We start from the raw sequence: 19,208 nt of genomic DNA, 5'->3' as shown, positions 1-19,208 counted from the left end.
ACCTGATTAAAAAAAACCAGGGCGGGCCGTGGACCGGACACACCGTTGGAGAAAGTAATTTATCAGGTAAGCATAAATTCTGTTTTCTCCAACATTGGTGTGTCCGGTCCACGGCGTCATCCTTACTTGTGGGAACCAATACCAAAGCTTTAGGACACGGATGAAGGGAGGGAGCAAATCAGGTCACCTAAATGGAAGGCACCACGGCTTGCAAAACCTTTCTCCCAAAAATAGCCTCCGAAGAAGCAAAAGTATCAAATTTGTAAAATTTGGCAAAAGTGTGCAGTGAAGACCAAGTCGCTGCCTTACATATCTGGTCAACAGAAGCCTCGTTCTTGAAGGCCCATGTGGAAGCCACAGCCCTAGTGGAGTGAGCTGTGATTCTTTCAGGAGGCTGCCGTCCGGCAGTCTCATAAGCCAATCGGATAATGCTTTTAAGCCAAAAGGAAAGAGAGGTAGAAGTCGCTTTTTGACCTCTCCTTTTACCAGAATAAACAACAAACAAGGAAGATGTTTGTCTGAAATCTTTAGTAGCCTCTAAATAGAATTTTAGAGCACGGACTACGTCCAAATTGTGTAACAAACGTTCCTTCTTTGAAACTGGATTCGGACACAAAGAAGGTACAACTATCTCCTGGACAATATTTTTGTTGGAAACAACTTTCGGAAGAAAACCAGGCTTAGTACGCAAAACCACCTTATCTGCATGGAACACCAGATAGGGTGGAGAACACTGCAGAGCAGATAACTCTGAAACTCTTCTAGCAGAAGAAATTGCAACCAAAAACAAAACTTTCCAAGATAATAACTTAATATCTACGGAATGTAAGGGTTCAAACGGAACCCCTTGAAGAACTGAAAGAACTAGATTTAGACTCCAGGGAGGAGTCAAAGGTCTGTAAACAGGCTTGATCCTAACCAGAGCCTGAACAAATGCTTGAACATCTGGCACAGCTGCCAGTCTTTTGTGAAGTAAAACAGATAAAGCAGAGATCTGTCCCTTCAGAGAACTTGCAGATAATCCTTTCTCCAAACCTTCTTGTAGAAAGGATAGAATCTTAGGAATTTTTATCTTGTTCCATGGGAATCCTTTAGATTCACACCAACAGATATATTTTTTCCATATTTTATGGTAAATTTTTCTAGTTACAGGCTTTCTAGCCTGAATCAGAGTATCTATTACAGAATCTGAAAACCCACGCTTTGATAAAATCAAGCGTTCAATCTCCAAGCCGTCAGTTGGAGGGAAACCAGATTCGGATGTTCGAATGGACCCTGAACAAGAAAGTCCTGTCTCAAAGGTAGCTTCCATGGTGGAGCCGATGACATATTCACCAGGTCTGCATACCAAGTCCTGCGTGGCCACGCAGGAGCTATCAAGATCACTGAGGCCCTCTCCTGATTGATCCTGGCTACCAGCCTGGGGATGAGAGGAAACGGTGGGAATACATAAGCTAGGTTGAAGGTCCAAGGTGCTACTAGTGCATCTACTAGGGTCGCCTTGGGATCCCTGGATCTGGACCCGTAGCAAGGAACCTTGAAGTTCTGACGAGACGCCATCAGATCCATGTCTGGAATGCCCCATAATTGAGTTATTTGGGCAAAGATTTCCGGATGGAGTTCCCACTCCCCCGGATGGAATGTCTGACGACTCAGAAAATCCGCTTCCCAATTTTCCACTCCTGGGATGTGGATCGCAGACAAGTGGCAGGAGTGATCCTCCGCCCATTGAATTATCTTGGTCACTTCTTTCATCGCCAGGGAAGTCCTTGTTCCCCCCTGATGATTGATATATGCAACGGTCGTCATGTTGTCTGACTGAAACCTTATGAATTTGGCCTTTGCTAGTTGAGGCCAAGCTCTGAGAGCATTGAATATCGCTCTCAGTTCCAGAATGTTTATCGGGAGAAGAGACTCTTCCCGAGACCATAGACCCTGAGCTTTCAGGGATTCCCAGACCGCGCCCCAGCCCACTAGGCTGGCGTCGGTCGTGACAATGACCCACTCTGGTCTGCGGAAGCTCATTCCCTGTGACAGATTGTCCAGGGTCAGCCACCAACGGAGTGAATCTCTGGTCTTTTGATCTACTTGAATCATTGGAGACAAGTCTGTATAATCCCCATTCCACTGTCTGAGCATGCACAGTTGTAATGGTCTTAGATGAATTCGTGCAAAAGGAACTATGTCCATTGTTGCAACCATCAATCCTATTACTTCCATGCACTGCGCTATGGAAGGACGAGGAACAGAATGAAGTACTTGACAAGAGCTTAGAAGTTTTGATTTTCTGACCTCTGTCAGAAAAATCCTCATTTCTAAGGAATCTATTATTGTTCCCAAGAAGGGAACTCTTGTTGACGGGGACAGAGAACTTTTTTCTTTGTTCACCTTCCATCCGTGAGATCTGAGAAAGGCTAGGACGATGTCCGTATGAGCCTTTGCTTTTGACAGGGACGACGCTTGAATCAGGATGTCGTCCAAGTAAGGTACTACTGCAATGCCCCTTGGTCTTAGAACCGCTAGAAGGGACCCTAGTACCTTTGTGAAAATCCTTGGAGCAGTGGCTAATCCAAATGGAAGTGCCACAAACTGGTAATGCTTGTCCAGAAAAGCGAACCTTAGGAACTGATGATGTTCCTTGTGGATAGGAATATGTAGGTACGCATCCTTTAAATCCACGGTAGTCATAAATTGATTTTCCTGGATAGTAGGTAGGATCGTTCGAATAGTTTCCATTTTGAACGATGGTACCCTGAGAAATTTGTTTAGGATCTTGAGATCCAAAATTGGTCTGAATGTTCCCTCTTTTTTGGGAACTATGAACAGATTGGAATAAAATCCCATTCCTTGATCTCTTATTGGAACTGGATGTATCACTCCCATCTTTAACAGGTCTTCTACACAATGTAAGAATGCCTGTCTCATTAATTTGGTTTGAAGATAATTGAGACCTGTGGAACCTTCCCCTTGGGGGTAGTTCCTTGAATTCCAGGAGATAACCTTGAGAAACTATTTCTAGCGCCCAAGGATCCTGAACATCTCTTGCCCAAGCCTGAGCAAAGAGAGAAAGTCTGCCCCCCACTAGATCCGGTCCCGGATCGGGGGCTATCCCTTCATGCTGTTTTGGTAGCAGTGGTAGGCTTCTTGGCCTGCTTACCCTTGTTCCAGCCTTGCATTGGTTTCCAGGCTGGTTTGGGTTGTGAAGTATTACCCTCTTGCTTAGAGGATACAGAATTAGAGACTGGTCCGTTTCTGCGAAAGGGACGAAAATTAGGCTTATTATTAGCCTTAAAAGACCTATCCTGTGGGAGGGCGTGGCCCTTTCCCCCAGTGATGTCTGAAATAATCTCTTTCAAATCAGGTCCAAATAATGTTTTACCTTTGAAAGGAATGTTAAGCAATTTTGTCTTGGAAGACACATCCGCTGACCAAGACTTTAGCCAAAGCACTCTGCGCGCCACGACAGCAAACCCTGAATTTTTCGCCGCTAATCTAGCTAATTGCAAAGCAGCATCTAAAACAAAAGAGTTAGCCAATTTAAGTGCTTGAACTCTGTCCATAACCTCCTCATACGAAGATTCTTTACTGAGCGATTTTTCTAGTTCCTCGAACCAGAAACACGCTGCCGTAGTGACAGGAACAATGCATGAAATTGGTTGTAGAAGGTAACCTTGATGTACAAAAATCTTTTTAAGCAAACCCTCTAATTTCTTATCCATAGGATCTTTGAAAGCACAACTATCTTCGATAGGAATAGTAGTGCGTTTGTTTAGAGTAGAAACCGCCCCCTCGACCTTGGGGACTGTCTGCCATAAGTCCTTTCTGGGGTCGACTATAGGAAATAATTTCTTAAATATAGGGGGGGGAACAAAAGGTATGCCGGACCTTTCCCACTCTTTATTTACTATGTCCGCCACCCGCTTGGGTATAGGAAAAGCGTCGGGGGGCACCGGAACCTCTAGAAACTTGTCCATCTTACATAATTTCTCTGGAATGACCAAATTGTCACAATCATCCAGAGTAGATAACACCTCCTTAAGCAGTGCGCGGAGATGTTCTAATTTAAATTTAAATGTCACAACATCAGGTTCAGCTTGATGAGAAATTTTTCCTGAATCTGAAATTTCTCCATCAGACAAAACCTCCCTCATGGCCCCTTGAGATTGGTGTGAGGGTATGTCAGAACAGTTATCATCAGCGTCCTCTTGCTCTTCAGTGTTTAAAACAGAGCAATCGCGCTTTCTCTGATAAGTAGGCATTTTGGATAAAAGATTTGCTATGGAGTTATCCATTACAGCCGTTAATTGTTGCATGGTAATAAGTATTGGCGCACTAGATGTACTAGGGGCCTCCTGTGTGGGCATAACTGGTGTAGACACAGTAGGGGATGATGTAGTATCATGTTTACTCCCCTCATTTAAGGAATCATCTTGGGCAATATCATTATCTGTTGCATTACTGTCCTTACTTTGTTTGGACACTATGGCACAATTATCACATAAATTTAAATGGGGAGACACATTGGCTTTCATACATATAGAACATAGCTTATCTGATGGTATAGACATGTTAAACAGGCTTAAACTTGTCAACAAAGCACAAAAAACGTTTTAAAATAAAACCGTTACTGTCACTTTAAATTTCAAACTGAAAACACTTTATTACTGAATATGTGAAAAAGTATGAAGGAATTGTTCAAAATTCACCAAAATTTCACCACAGTGTCTTAAAGCATTAAAAGTATTGCACACCAAATATACCGGAGCCGTTTTTACATTTAACCCCTATACAGTCCCAGAATGAGGCTCTGTCTATAACTAGAAAGGCCCCCATCTGAAAAAGGTGTCCAACACAGTGCCTGCCGTTTTTCTAAACGTTCCCCAAGATTATAATACCAATAATTAGTTAGAATCTGCATAATATGCCTAGTAAAGCAATTGTTTTAGCCCAGAAAAATGTCTACCAGTTTTTAAGCCCTTTTTGAAGCCCTTTATTCTTTTATGTTTAACTAAGAAAATGGCTTACCGGTCCCCATGAGGGGAAATGACAGCCTTCCAGCATTACATGGTCTTGTTAGAAATATGGCTAGTCATACCTTAAGCAGAAAAGACTGCTAACTGTTTCCCCCAACTGAAGTTACTTCATCTCAACAGTCCTGTGTGGAAACAGCAATCGATTTTAGTTACTGTCTGCTAAAATCATCTTCCTCTTACAAACAGAAATCTTCATCCTTTTCTGTTTCAGAGTAAATAGTACATACCAGCACTATTTTAAAATAACAAACACTTGATAGAAGAATAAAACTACATTTAAACACAAAAAAACTCTTAAACATCTACGTGGAGATGTTGCCTGTGCAACGGCAAAGAGTATGACTGGGGTGGGCGGAGCCTAGGAGGGATCATGTGACCAGCTTTGCTGGGACTCTTTGCCATTTCCTGTTGGGGAAGAGAATATCCACAAGTAAGGATGACGCCGTGGACCGGACACACCAATGTTGGAGAAATAAGTTTTGAAGACCCCTAAGCTCTGTAGAGATGAACCGGATCATGCAGGGAATACAATGAGTTGCTGACTGAAATATTTGATGCGTAGTAAAAGCGCCAAAAAAACGGCCCCTCCCCCTCACACACAGCAGTGAGGGAGAACAGAAACTGTCAGAAAACAGATTAAGCAACTGCCAAGTGGAAAAATAGTGCCCAAACATTTATTCACTCAGTACCTCAGTAAATGAAAACGATTTTACATTCCAGCAAAAACGTTAAACATAATCTCTAGTTATTAAACAGCTTTATGTATTTCTTACAGTGTAATTCTAGTGAAGTACCATTCCCCAGAATACTGAAGTGTAAAGTATACATACATGACATTATATCGGTATGGCAGGATTTTCTCATCAATTCCATTGTCAGAAAATAAAAACTGCTACATACCTCTATGCAGATTCATCTGCCCGCTGTCCCCTGATCTGAAGTTTACCTCTCCTCAGATGGCCGAGAAACAGCAATATGATCTTAACTACTCCGGCTAAAATCATAACAAAAACTCTGGTAGATTCTTCTTCAAACTCTGCCAGAGAGATAATAACACACTCCGGTGCTATTTTAAAATAACAAACTTTTGATTGAAGATATAAAACTAAGTATAATCACCATAGTCCTCTCACACATCCTATCTAGTCGTTGGGTGCAAGAGAATGACTGGGAGTGACGTAGAGGGGAGGAGCTATATGCAGCTCTGCTGGGTGAATCCTCTTGCACTTCCTGTTGGGGAGGAGTAATATCCCAGAAGTAATGATGACCCGTGGACTGATCACACTTAACAGAAGAAATGCAAATGCTAAAATAGGCAAAAAAACAAATAGCATAGCCCTCTGAGCATAAAGAAGGCAAGGAGCATATAGGAAGTGGGGTAAAATAAAAGTAAAATTTTTTGGCAACAAGTATGACGCACAATGCAAAAAAAAAGTTTATCTTTTTTGGGCACCAACAAACATCTGTAAATGACGCAACTCGCGTCATAACAGACACAACTTCGTGCCAAACAACCTTTGTGTCAACTAAGACGCAGGAAATGACGAATTTGCGTCATCATAGAAGCACATTCACGCCAAAAAATTCTCGCACCAGGAATGACGCAATAAATAATAGCATTTTGCGCCCCTGCAAGCATAGATTTGCCCACAAATTTTTAAGGAAAAACAAATAGAAAAAAAAGACTAAACCCCAGGTAAGAAAATATTAAAAAAATATTTTCCTAAAACATGATTCCCATACTGAAACTGCTAGACTGCAAAGGGAAATATACATAGACCTGACTCATGGTAAATATAAGTAAACACATATATTTAGAACTTTATAAAAATACATAAAGAGCCAACCATAGCTGAGAGTGTCTTAAATAATGATACATACTTACCGAAAGACACCCATACACATATAGTAGATAGCCAAACCAGTACTGAAAACTATCAGCAGAGGTAATGGTATAAGAGTATATCGTCGGTCTGAAAAGGGAGGTAAGGAGATGAATCCCTACGACCGATAACAGAGAACCCGTGAAAAGATTTCCCGTGAGAGAAACCATAAAAATCACATTTCTTTGACAAATACTGTACTCAGAGGAATTGGGCTTCAGAATGCTTAGAAGCGATTATCATAGAAGAAATGTGGGTGTGGTGTGAGGCATTTTGAGGTTTGGGAAACTTTGCCCCTCCTGGTAGGATTGTATATCTCATACGTCACTAGCTCATGGACTCTTGCCAATTACATGAAAGATATATATATATATATATATATATATATATATATATATATAGGTGTGTGTGTATATATATATATATATATATATACAGTATCTCACAAAAGTGAGTACACCCCTCACATTTTTGAAAATATTTTATTATATCTTTTCATGTGACAACACTGAAGAAATGACACTTTGCTACAATGTAAAGTAGTGAGTGTACAGCCTGTATAACTGTAAATTTGCTGTCCCCTCAAAATAACTCCACACACAGCTATTAATATGTAAACCATTGGCAACAAAAGTGAGTACACCTCTAAGTGGAAATGTACAAATTTGGCCCAATTAGCTATTTTCCCTCCCCGGTGTCATGTGACTCGTTAGTGTTACAAGGTCTCAGGTGTGAATGGGGAGCAGGTGTGTTAAACTTGGTGTTATCGCTCTCACACTGGTCACTGAAAGTTAAACATGGCACCTCATGGCAAAGAACTCTGTGGATCTAAAAAAAAAGAATTGTTGCTGCCAGCATTACTGCAGAGGTTGAAGGGGTGGGGGGGGGGTCAGCCTGTCAGTGCTCAGACCATACGCCACACACTGCATCAAATTGGTCTGCATGGCTGTCATCCCAGAAGGAAGTCTCTTCTAAATATGATGCAAAAGAAAGTCCACAAACAGTTTGCTGAAGACAAGCAGACTAAGGACATTGATCACTGGAACCATGTCCTGTGGTCCGATAAGACCAAGACAAACTTATTTGGTTCAGATGGTGTCAAGCGTGTGTGGCAGCAACCGAACCGGGAGAGAAGTACAAAGGCAAGTGTGTCTTGCCTACAGTCAAGTATGGTGGTCGGAGTGTCATGGTCTGGACCTGCATGAATGCGGTCGGTACTGGGGCGCTACAGTTCATTGAAGAAACCATGAATGCCAACATGTACTGTGTCATACTGAAGCAGAGCATGATCCCCTCCCTTCAGAGATTGGGCTGCAGGGCAGTATTCCAACATGATATTGATTTCAAACACACCTCCAAGATGACCAATGCCTTGCTAAAGAAGCTGAGGGTAAAGGTGATGGACTGGCCAAGCATGTATCCATACCTAAACCCTATTGAGCACCTGTGGGGCATCCTCAAATGGAAGGTGGGAGAGCGCAAGGTCTCTAACATCCACCAGCTCTGTGATGTCTTCATGGAGGAGTGGAAGAGAACTCCAGTGGCAACCTGTGAAGCTCTGGTGAACTCCATGCACGAGGGTTAAAGCAGTGCTGTAAAATAATGTTGGCCACACAAAATATTGACACTTTGGGCTCAATTTGGAAATTTCCATTTAGGGGTGCACTTACTTTTGTTGCCAATGGTTTAGACATTAATGGCTGTGTGTTGAGTTATTTTGAGGGGACAACAAATGTACACTGTTATACAGGCTGGAAACTCACTACTTTACATTGTAGCAAAGTGTCATTTATTCAGTGTTGTCACATCAAAATATATAATAAAATATTTACAAAAATGTGAGGGGTGTACTCACTTTTGTGAGATACTGTATATAAATATATATATATATATATATATATATATATACACACACATACATACACAAATATATACAGTGGATATAAAAAGTCTACATACCCCTGTTAAAATGTCAGGTTTCTGTGATGTAAAAAATGAGACCAAGATAAATCATTTCAGAACTTTTTCCACCTTTAATGTGACCTATAAACTGTACAACCCAATTGAAAAACAAACTGAAATCTTTTAGGTAAAGGGAAATAAAAATAAAAAACTAAAATAATATGGTTGCATAAGTGTGAACACCTGTATGAGTTTTTCAGCATGGCACATCTTGACTTGGCAAGATTTGCCCACTCTTCTTTGCAAAAACACTCTAAATCTGTCAGAATGCAAAGGGCATCCCCTGTGCACAGCCCTCTTCAGATCACCCCACAGATTTTGAATTGGATTCACGTCTGGGCTCTGGCTGGGCCATCCCAAAACTTTAATCTTCTTCTGGTTGTTGTCATGCTGAAAGATGAAGTTCCTCTTCTAGTTCAGCTTTCTAGCAGAAGCCTGAAGGTTTTGTGCCAATATTGTTTGGTATTTGGAACTGTTCATTATTCCCTCTACCTTGACTAAGACCCCAGTTCCAGCTGAAGAAAAAACAGCCTCAAAGCATGATGCTGCCACCACCATGCTTCACTGTGGGTATGGTGTTCTATTGGTGATATGCAGTGTTGTTTTTGCGCCAAACATATCTTTTGGAATTATGGCCAAAAAGTTCAACTTTGGTTTCATCAGAAACACCTTTTGCAACATGCTTTTGGGAAACTTCAGATGTGTTTTTGCAAAATTTAGCCAGGCTTGGGTGGGTTTTTTTTGTAAGAAAAGGCTTCCGTCTTGCCACTCTACCCCATAGCCCAGACATATGAAGAATACGGGCAATTGTTGTCACATGTACTACACAGCCAGTACTTGCCAGATATTCTTGCAGCTCCTTTAATGTTGCTGTATGCCTCTTGGCAGCCTCCCAGACCAGTTTTCTTCTCGTCTTTTCATCAATTTTGGGGGGACATCCAGTTCTTGGTAATGTCACTGTTGCACCATATTTTCTTCACTTGATGATGACTGTCTTTACTGTGTTCCATGGTATATCTAATGCCTTGGAAATTCTTTTGTATTCTTTTCCTGACTGATACATTTTAACAATGAGATCCCTCTGATGCTCAAGACGCTCTCTGCGGACCATGGCTTTTGCTGTAGGATGAGACTAACAAAATGTCAGGAAAGACCAACTAGAACAGCTGAACTTTATTTGGGGTTAATCAGAGGCACTTTAAATGATGACAGGTGTGTACTGACTCCTATTTAACATGATTTTGAATGTGATTATTTAATTCTGAACACAGCTACATCCCCAGTTATAAAAGGGCGTTCACACTTATGCAACCATATTTAATTTTTTTATTTTTATTTCCCTTTACCTTAAAGATTTCAGTTTGTTTTTCAATTGAGTTGTACAGTTTATAGGTCACGTTAAAGGTGGAAAAAGTTCTGAAATTATTTATCTTTGTCTCAATTTTTTACATCACAGAAACCTGACATTTTAACAGGGGTGTGTAGACTTTTTATATCCACTATATATATCATATGTAATTGGCAAGAGTCCATGAGCTAGTGACGTATGGGATATACAATCCTACCAGGAGGGGCAAAGTTTCTCAAACCTCAAAATGCCTGATTGTCAGCAGAAATGATCACATAATGTGAGGGACAAGACTAAAAGACTAATTAAGAAATCTGAGCAGTAGGAATATTAGCAAATACCTGAGAAACACAAGTAAATCTTTTTAATTGACTGCAAGGATGCAGCTTTCATAAAGTTTAGGATAGTTGCTTGGTTTTAGCTGCATATTTATTAAGTTTATCAAAAAATGAGTACTCCCTCTGCATGTGAAATATATATATTTATCTATCAGTGTTCATCCCAGGACCTTTTCAATGGATGCACCACCGGGCTAACATTTTAGCCACTATTAATCTAAAATTAGCCAGTATTAAAAATTTTAAATTTTTATTGCACAAATTATCACCAAATATGCATGTTAAATTATGCAATTAATTTGTGCTTTTGGATAATTAAAATTATATCATATTCGAAAATATAACACTGCCTCCACCCGGCTACTTCATAATGCCACCCGCATATTATTTTTTCAATTTTAGTATACCCAAAAGGAAAATATCTGCTTCAAGGAAAGATTGCCTGAATAACGTTTTGCTCCTGTGCTATCACTGCTAGAGAAGAACAGTTAGTGCCTGGGCTCTTTAGTTACCTGCTACAGAGGAAGACTGGGTTAATGTCCAGTTGCTACATTGAAGTATGGAGCTGTAACTTAGGTCCAGGTATGAAGATTGTAAGAAAAATGTGCTGCTACTGGACTAGATGCATGGTTAAAGGGACAGTAAACACCCTAATACTTTAATATAGAATGTTTAGTTATGAATGGCAAAAACTTTGCAATGTACTATTCATTATTTATTATGCCCCTTTTCACATAATTTATCTCTGAAGATGGTGGATTTTCTACTTCTCAGAGCTGGAAATGCACCCGACTGACCCGTAAAGGCTAACCCTGCTACATGGGTTACTTAATTGGCTTTATCAGATAACAGTCTGCAAAACAATGCACTTCATACTAACAATAAGACCATGGTTAGCCTTTTTGTTGGCAGATTCAAGCCTAAATGGGCTTCTCCAAATAAGGCAAATGGTGGGAAGAGTTTGTTTACTGAAAAACAATCACAGGAAACAAGATGTTCATTTGTTTAGACATGGCTGATAAGACATTTCTGCTGTCTCGCTGTAGAATAACTTACTACATGTTACTTACTGTCCCTTTAAGAAGCACCATATGAGAAAGAAGAGAAAACTATATCCTAGCCAACACTTGTGAGAGATCCCCTTTTCAGGGGGACATGGCGTACCACGCCTCTTTTACCACCTTTTTCCTCCTAGGTCATTCCTACCATGTTCATCATAGGATGTGCCAAAGAATAGGGTATGGAAATCCCCAAGCCACCACTTACCAGGTGAGACGGGTGCTAAAGCTATGAAAAATAGGATGGGTAAAAAAAAAAAGTAAAAAAAAAAAAAAGTGACACTATAACCCAAAGAATACTGCAAAGTACAAATAATTTATTGTGATAAGAGAGAGTGAATAACTTTTCTGCCACATTTAGCAGAGGATGACAACCACATCAAATTTATAGTGTGAAATTATCAGAACTTTTCCAGACTGCAGCCTAACATATCTTCAAGTTATGCAGCATTGTGTAGTGCCCAGGATGTTGCCATTGCCAAAGTCAAATGCACCGTGAGACGACCTGGGACTTTAATCTTAAGTAACTAATGCTGTGCAGCTGCTGCTGGGGGCATCCTCTTCCTCAACGAATCTTCATGGGGCCTTCGGAGAACGCTTGGACCTCTCCATGCTGCAACCTGCAAGACAAACAGCTATATAAAGACAGATATCACTACAGCCTATTACTCTTGAAAAAGCCGGGGTGTCCAAAGGATCCATAGATACAGACGTCAGGTGGCCCAAGGACGTATCCGATTGGTTGAAAGAACTTTTTCTTTTGCCGGGTATCGTTTGAAAATTGCAATTGGACGCCCTGGATTCCCTGCTGCCTTATGTTCTGGTGAAGCCGTATTGATTGATTTTTTGTACACTGCTGTCTTTTTACTTTTTTCTAGTAAGTGCATTACTAGCGTGTGTTGTGCCTGAATAAAGTACTCCTACCTTGAATCGGATGTGCGCTCTCTCTTTCCTTTCTACTGCAACTAATGCTTTTGAAATGCAATGAAAAATCCAAAGAATAAATTGTTGTTTTGGCTGGTAACGGATCTTTTCTTGGTCCTAAAAGAAATACGAAAAGCCTCTTTGATAATCTGAAATCTTTACTTCTCATAGTAATGCAAGCATCTAACAACATCCAAAGTATATAATGGTCTGCCATCTATCAAATTCTTTTGTGAAGCAAAGAAAGGAAGGACAATGTATATAGATGAATCAGAAACCACAAATATTCTGGGACTCTTCTTAAGACCAAAAATATTCCTTCAGATAACAAAACATATAATTCAGAAACTTGCCAAGCAGAAGTAACTGCTACTAAGAGGATGGTCTTCAACATAAGGAACCACAAAGCTTGGTTTAAGTGGCTAAAAAGGTGGTTCCATAACAGCATCTCATTGTGACTTAATTGTATCCTTTATATGTGCCAAGGGTTTAAAAAACATATGGCACTAGAATCCTGTGCTCAGTGGATTACTGAAAGACACTGAGAGAAACCATTGAATGAACTTGCTGAAAGCCATCATGCAAATGAAGGAGATCACATAACTGAATATCAAGTGAAGATCTATTACATTTAATAAGCCAATAGACAAGATGTATCAAAACCTATAGTAAGCTTTAGAGATGGAGAATGTTCCTGCCTTCAAGAGGTTCTGAATAACCTGTAATAGTATATTTAGTTTACAATACCTTGCCAATTCAGCAACCAAGCCGCTAGTTGCAGCTTCAGAGTATTCAGATGAGCCAAAGGTTTTGTTAAATACTGGAGAGGTTGAATTCCAAGCTGTTGAAGCAATGGAAATCATGACCTCCATGACCAATAAGGAATTATCCCCATATATTCTCTCAGCTCATTCCTTATTCTATTCAGTAAACAATGAATTAAATCAATTGGATGGAACTCATGGTATGGAATTTTCTGGGAAATAAAAACTGATTGAGTTTTCTGAGATCTAGGACCATCCGCCAACCTTTTTCTTGATTAGAAATTGCTGAGAGTAAAGCCCTTGAGGCTAAACCACAAACCATGAGAATGAAGAAGCTGGTTCACATAATGAAGGATTATGGTCTTCTTGACTTGCAGGGCATAGACTGTATAAAGCAGTGGGGGGGTGTTTTGAAATTCCAGCCTATATCCTGTTGACACAATATTCTGGACCTACAAATGAATGGACTGAATCTGGACATTTCTGAAATGAGCCAAGCATGTTTCCACAGGAACTGACTGAAGAAGATACCGTTCTTTATGACGTTTGGAGGAGACTTACATGCATCCAAGTAAGCCTTGTGAATCATAAATTTCAGCCAAGAAACGAAGGTAACGGCTGAGGCCTTCTGGCCCTTATGAGGACCAGAGAAATGAATAAACAGACTAGGGGACTGCTTAAAAACCTTGATAGCTTGAAGATAAAAAAAATGTAAGCTCTTACTAAAATTAAATTATGAAGAAGTCTGTCTTTTGAATTTTGAGGACTAGGCCAAAGAGAAGGAACAACAATCTCTTAATCAATATCAGAAGAAACAACCTTTTATTAAGAAATCCAACTTTGTTCTTAAAACAGCTTTATCTTAGAGAAAAATAAGATAAGGAGAAAAATAAGAAAGAGCTGATAACTCCGATATCCTTCTAGCTGATGAAATTGCTAGAAGGAACAAAACTTTCAAAGAAAGATACTGATGTGCAAATAGTGCATTGGTTTTAAGGGAGAAACTTGCAAGATTCTAAAAAACAAATTTAAATCCCAAGGAGGAGAAATAGGTTTAATTACTGGATGGATTCTAGCTAAGGCCTGGACAAAATCTTGAAAAAAGCACACCTGCTGAAACACGTTGATGATGAGGGGCCTGTGTTGGGTAGATTGCTTTATTACCATTTAGAAGCTGTTTAAAAAAAAACAAAAAAAAAACTGTGTATGGAAGTTTATATATCACTTGTCATTTATGCCTAAAATTCCTTCCAAAAGTTTGCAAGAAAGTGGAAGTTTGTTTCAAACTGAGTACACCGGTAATCTGTCTTTCCTATTGGACAGAAATCAACACATGATCGCAAGCCGACACGGGTGGTGTCCAAACCCAGCTGAGAGAACGCTGAGCTTTTCGAAAGAAAACAGAGACAAAAAAAGGCAGAGAAACCAAGGCATTGTTTTCGTATTCCGTTGAGTACTCTTGGAAATCAATGGCATTTTATCAGTAACCCTGGATGATATAAAGTTTACCTATCGCAGTCACTGCTGAAAGACTATAAACACTTATAGGATACCTGTGTGAGGCAGTCTCATCTAAAGCATCTGTGAATCCTAGTCGTTTATATGATATTTTATATATATTTTGTAAACCTATCCACCAGGGGGACATAAATTTATGTATTATATGTTTTATGATCTATACTGTATTTTATAAATACATTTAACCTATTTCATCTATTAAAAAATTGATTATTTATTAGATAACTAACCATATTTAGAGCAGGCTTTTTAGCGCACTCTTTGTTGCCAATATTTTAATTAAGAGATATAGGGATATATCTCTGCAAACTGTTGCATCTCTAAAGGGTAACTTTGTGTTTAAATAGCCATCAACATCTCAGACACAGTAGGGCGCAAAAATTTCAGGAGCAAAGTCTGAAGAACTACCCTGTATTATACAAACAGAAGGAAGATAAGAGGCAAGGACAGCATTAGATTGATTAAAATGCATAAGGTGATCCATACACAAGCTACATAGCTAAGCTGAAGTAATTGGAATTAGTTTACAGAAAATACACTTTGGAAAATTGCACCCCGCCCTGAAGGACGCAGACAAGACTTTACAGGAACTACGGCAGAGTGTGCTGATCAGTCTGAGAAGAAAGAATAGGGTATGATGTGGCAGGGAAAAAGTATTACCCCCACGTAGCAGATCCCTGTATGCAATGCTGTGATAATTTGCAGAAGAGTATTAGTAAAACAAAAAAGAGAAGCGCTAAACCGACTCCAAGGCGTGCCAAATTAGAGTGCAACGGCCTCTCTCTAATCCCAAAATGTCCCCTGAGAGAGGCTGAGTGAAAATAAGCATTAACCCCTTAAAGACCACAATGCACCCTGTACACATCACTGGTCGTTAGGAGTTCTCTTGGTTATAATAGCGTGGGTCTTGCCACCAGGGCTATTATACCCTCCCTCCCGCTGGCAACCACAAATAGTGCGGTTGAGACCGTGCTAATAAAACTGCAATCCCCATAGAAAGACCAGCAACATACAGAGTATGTCACTGGTCGTTGAGGAGCACACCTCAATAGATCACATTGGCTCTCTCTCTACTCTTTCTTTAATGTAGAAAGCCGATGCACAGTATAGACTACATATTAGAGCTGAAGCAAAGATTAAAAAATATGAGCGCTGAAGATTGAGATCCCTCTTCTTGAAGAAAAAAGGTGACAAGCTGAAATTCTGAGCTGAGGGAAAAAATAATAATAAAGTGTGCATGGAAATAAAAGGTCCCTATTATGTCCCTGTAAACCTAAGTTACACTTAGACAACAATTACATTTTAAGTCTGGTGAGATAATGTCTGCTAAAACAATGTCCCCTGGCTATGATGTACTATAGCATATGTACCTGCTAATAGCCTGTGGGCTATGTGAGTGCTTAAAATTCATACTGACCTGTCCAGCACCCCATCCACTGAGCTTACCAGCTGCAGAAGTGACTGCTTCCAGTAAATAGCCCGTCAAGTGCTGTAATATAATGGAGGAGTAGCTCAATGACCCAACAGGAGGAGCCAAGAGACCTGTCCCTGCAACACCTGTGGCAGGTCTGTGACTGATTCGTTCACCTGGAGTAATTGTGTTACTTGTGTCCACCTCCTGGAAGGCAAAGATTTAGACTGGCATACCAGTGAGGTGGAAGGGATAAGTGAAAAGTTTGGGGAATCTTTGCCATCTCCTAGTGGTTAAAACTTAAATCCCATGCCTAATGGATTGTGGACTCTCGAAAGGTATCAGAGATAGAAAGAAATGCTTATGTAAAGAACTCCCATTAGTCGCAAAAACATAAATGCGTTGCTGGCGCTCTTAATGTAGATGAGTGGCAGGAGACAGAAAATACGCTGCAAGAGTGAGAGTGACAGAGCTTGTGAGTGTGGCCATCTTGTCTTTACAGAAAAGGAGAACTGGTGCAGAGTGATCCAGGATCTTTTTTTTTAAAGGAACATTAAAGTTATACTATATATGAATAATAGCATATATATTAAAACTCACACTTGCACAAAAAATAGTGATCAGCAGACACGGCACTATGACAAATCACACAACACAGAAGGAAACATGCACTCAATGGCCTTTAGTCAAAATTGTATTTTATTCCAAATAAAGTTGTTTCTGAGATATATTTAGCTCCTTCTTCAGACAAAGTATAAGAATAAAACACAGTAAGTGTGTGTATTCATGAATATATACACTGAAACTGTATTAGCAAAAATGCTTCTAATAAAAGCTATAGCTGTTTCAAATGTGTATGTAAGTATGCACCGTGCACCAGTATTTTAAATACAGCACTTGCTCAGAGAGCCTAAGGTGCTTGTACCATCTGGTAATGACTCAATTTGTTAATTGCTGACATGAAACAAGCACCACTGGTGCTCTGAGCAGCTGCAATATTTTAAATGCTGGTGCTCGGAGAACATCTAGCTATGCTTCACATGCACGTGCAGAGAAAAATGCTCACACTAAAACAGTTAAAACTTTTAATAGAAGCATTTTTGCAAATACGTGTAGTTTGGAAATATGTTTCTATTCAAATATGTAATTCATCTATGTGCATTTAAAGTTTCACCGGAATGTCCCTTTAAATATCAAAAATATCAATTACAGCTATAATTAATAAATCCAAAGCCAAACTATAAAACATACACTGGTATAAACTGAACCAATGCTTCCACTAGGTTCAATAACAGCACTGATTCTGTGTTTCTAGAATTAATAAAGTGTGTGTGGCTGGCTCTTTATTTAACCTTTGACATAGGCTCCCTCCCCACAGTTCCCTCCCCCCCTAACCACCCATTAAATGATCAGGATCCCATTACCTGAATCTCTTCAGGTGAAGGCGCAGAACCTGAGGTAATCGGCACACCATCAGCTGTTTCTGGGCTTCTGTAAGGACAACTGGTTTGGATGAGAACTTCCTGCGCTTTGCTGCAGCAGGGCAAGAATAACATGGTTAGCTGCTAACTAGATTATCCCAGGAAAGCAGCGATGAATAAACCACCAGCCCAGACAAAGCAAAGCAGTGGCATTTAATGCAAAACCTAATATGCACAATTGTAGGTAAAACATGTTAACTTGTTTATGCTGTGGTGCAGTACATGAAGTGGCGTACAAATGGATGTAATATAGAACACATGCTGAAGACCAAGTCACCACAAATGCATACCCTGCTGCACTCTGGCAGCCAAGTGCTTTATTATTATTACTGAGTGGTTCCTATACAGCATCTAAGATACGTATAACAAAGATACAAAAACACAGGCCTGGGTATACAAAAATCTTTTAATCTAGCTACCTCAAATTTTATTAAATGGACGAGGAAATGATGCACTAACCTTAATGGATCACAAACCATCTTTGCAGTAGTGCCCAGAATATAAAGGTTTATTTCTGGATTTCTAAATCTATTTATAAAATAGATTTATATAGTGCAATTACCACAGGTATATACAAAATTATGGCAGAAATTACATAATTAATAAATATAGAATAATTACATTTATGTGTCAAATATAAAAAACCCAATATGAATTAATGATTTTAAACCTAATTTTGGTTACTCAACTCACCAACCCTTGCCAAGAAATAATCACAAGAACAGTGTGTGCCTCTAAGCAACCAATGCCTTTTTAGACTGCTACTGATAGTAATATTATTATTATTATTATTATTATTATTATTATTATTAATAATAATAATATTATTAATAATAATTATTATCATTAAAGAGATACTGAACCCAAATTGTTTCTTTCATGATTCAGATAGAGCATGCAATTTTAAGCAACTTTCTAATTTACTCCTATTATCAATTTTTTTCATTCTCTTGCTATCTTTATTTGAAAAAGAAGGCATCTAAGCTAAGGAGCCAGTCAATTTTTAATTTCTACTCATGGTATTCAACTCCTGGCCACTAGGAGGAGGTAAAGAGTTTCAAAATTTCAAGAGCACTTTATCCTTCATACCTTACTTGTATGCTAGTCTAATGTATAGCCAAGCAAGGAGAAGTAGCAAAGGAAAGGCAGGGAAACAAACAAGGGACAATAGAGGTGCAAAATTGGAACTGTCGCCAGAAAAAAAAATCTATAAGAATAAAATAGGGTGATGCACGTATACTCTCACCACCATAAAATAAATGAATTTATCATCAGGTAAGCAACAATTTTGTTTTTCTTTAATATAGTGGCGAGAGTCCACAATCCTTTACTCCTGGGAACTAATACCCAAACAGTGTCCACAAGTAATTATGGGTAGAACAAAATAATGTTTTAAAGCGGCAGGCAGGCGCCTATTTTCCAGACAATGCAGCCTGAAGGATTTTCCTACCAAAAGCCGCTTCAGAATAACCAAAAACATAAAAATGG

At 39.5% G+C, this 19,208-nt stretch overlaps 1 protein-coding gene across 4 annotated transcripts in view; it reads right to left on the bottom strand.

Annotated features, from left to right (window-relative positions):
* The window catches only part of USP44 (ubiquitin specific peptidase 44), a 227,867-nt gene that overhangs the window by 33,807 nt on the left and 174,852 nt on the right, over positions 1-19,208 (bottom strand). For 2 of the 4 annotated variants that reach the window (XM_053716882.1, XM_053716883.1), the window contains exon 4: positions 17,664-17,772. In XM_053716882.1, the coding sequence (XP_053572857.1) occupies positions 17,664-17,772 (109 nt within the window). The remainder of the gene's footprint in view (positions 1-17,663; positions 17,773-19,208) is intronic. The other 2 variants (XM_053716884.1, XM_053716885.1) reach the window with 2 other exon arrangements.

Source organism: Bombina bombina, chromosome 6 (assembly GCF_027579735.1).
Source record: "Bombina bombina isolate aBomBom1 chromosome 6, aBomBom1.pri, whole genome shotgun sequence".
In the NCBI taxonomy this organism is placed as follows: Eukaryota; Metazoa; Chordata; class Amphibia; order Anura; family Bombinatoridae; genus Bombina; species Bombina bombina.
Note: the sequence above shows the minus strand (reverse complement) of the source record. Positions and strands in the feature narration are given on the sequence as shown.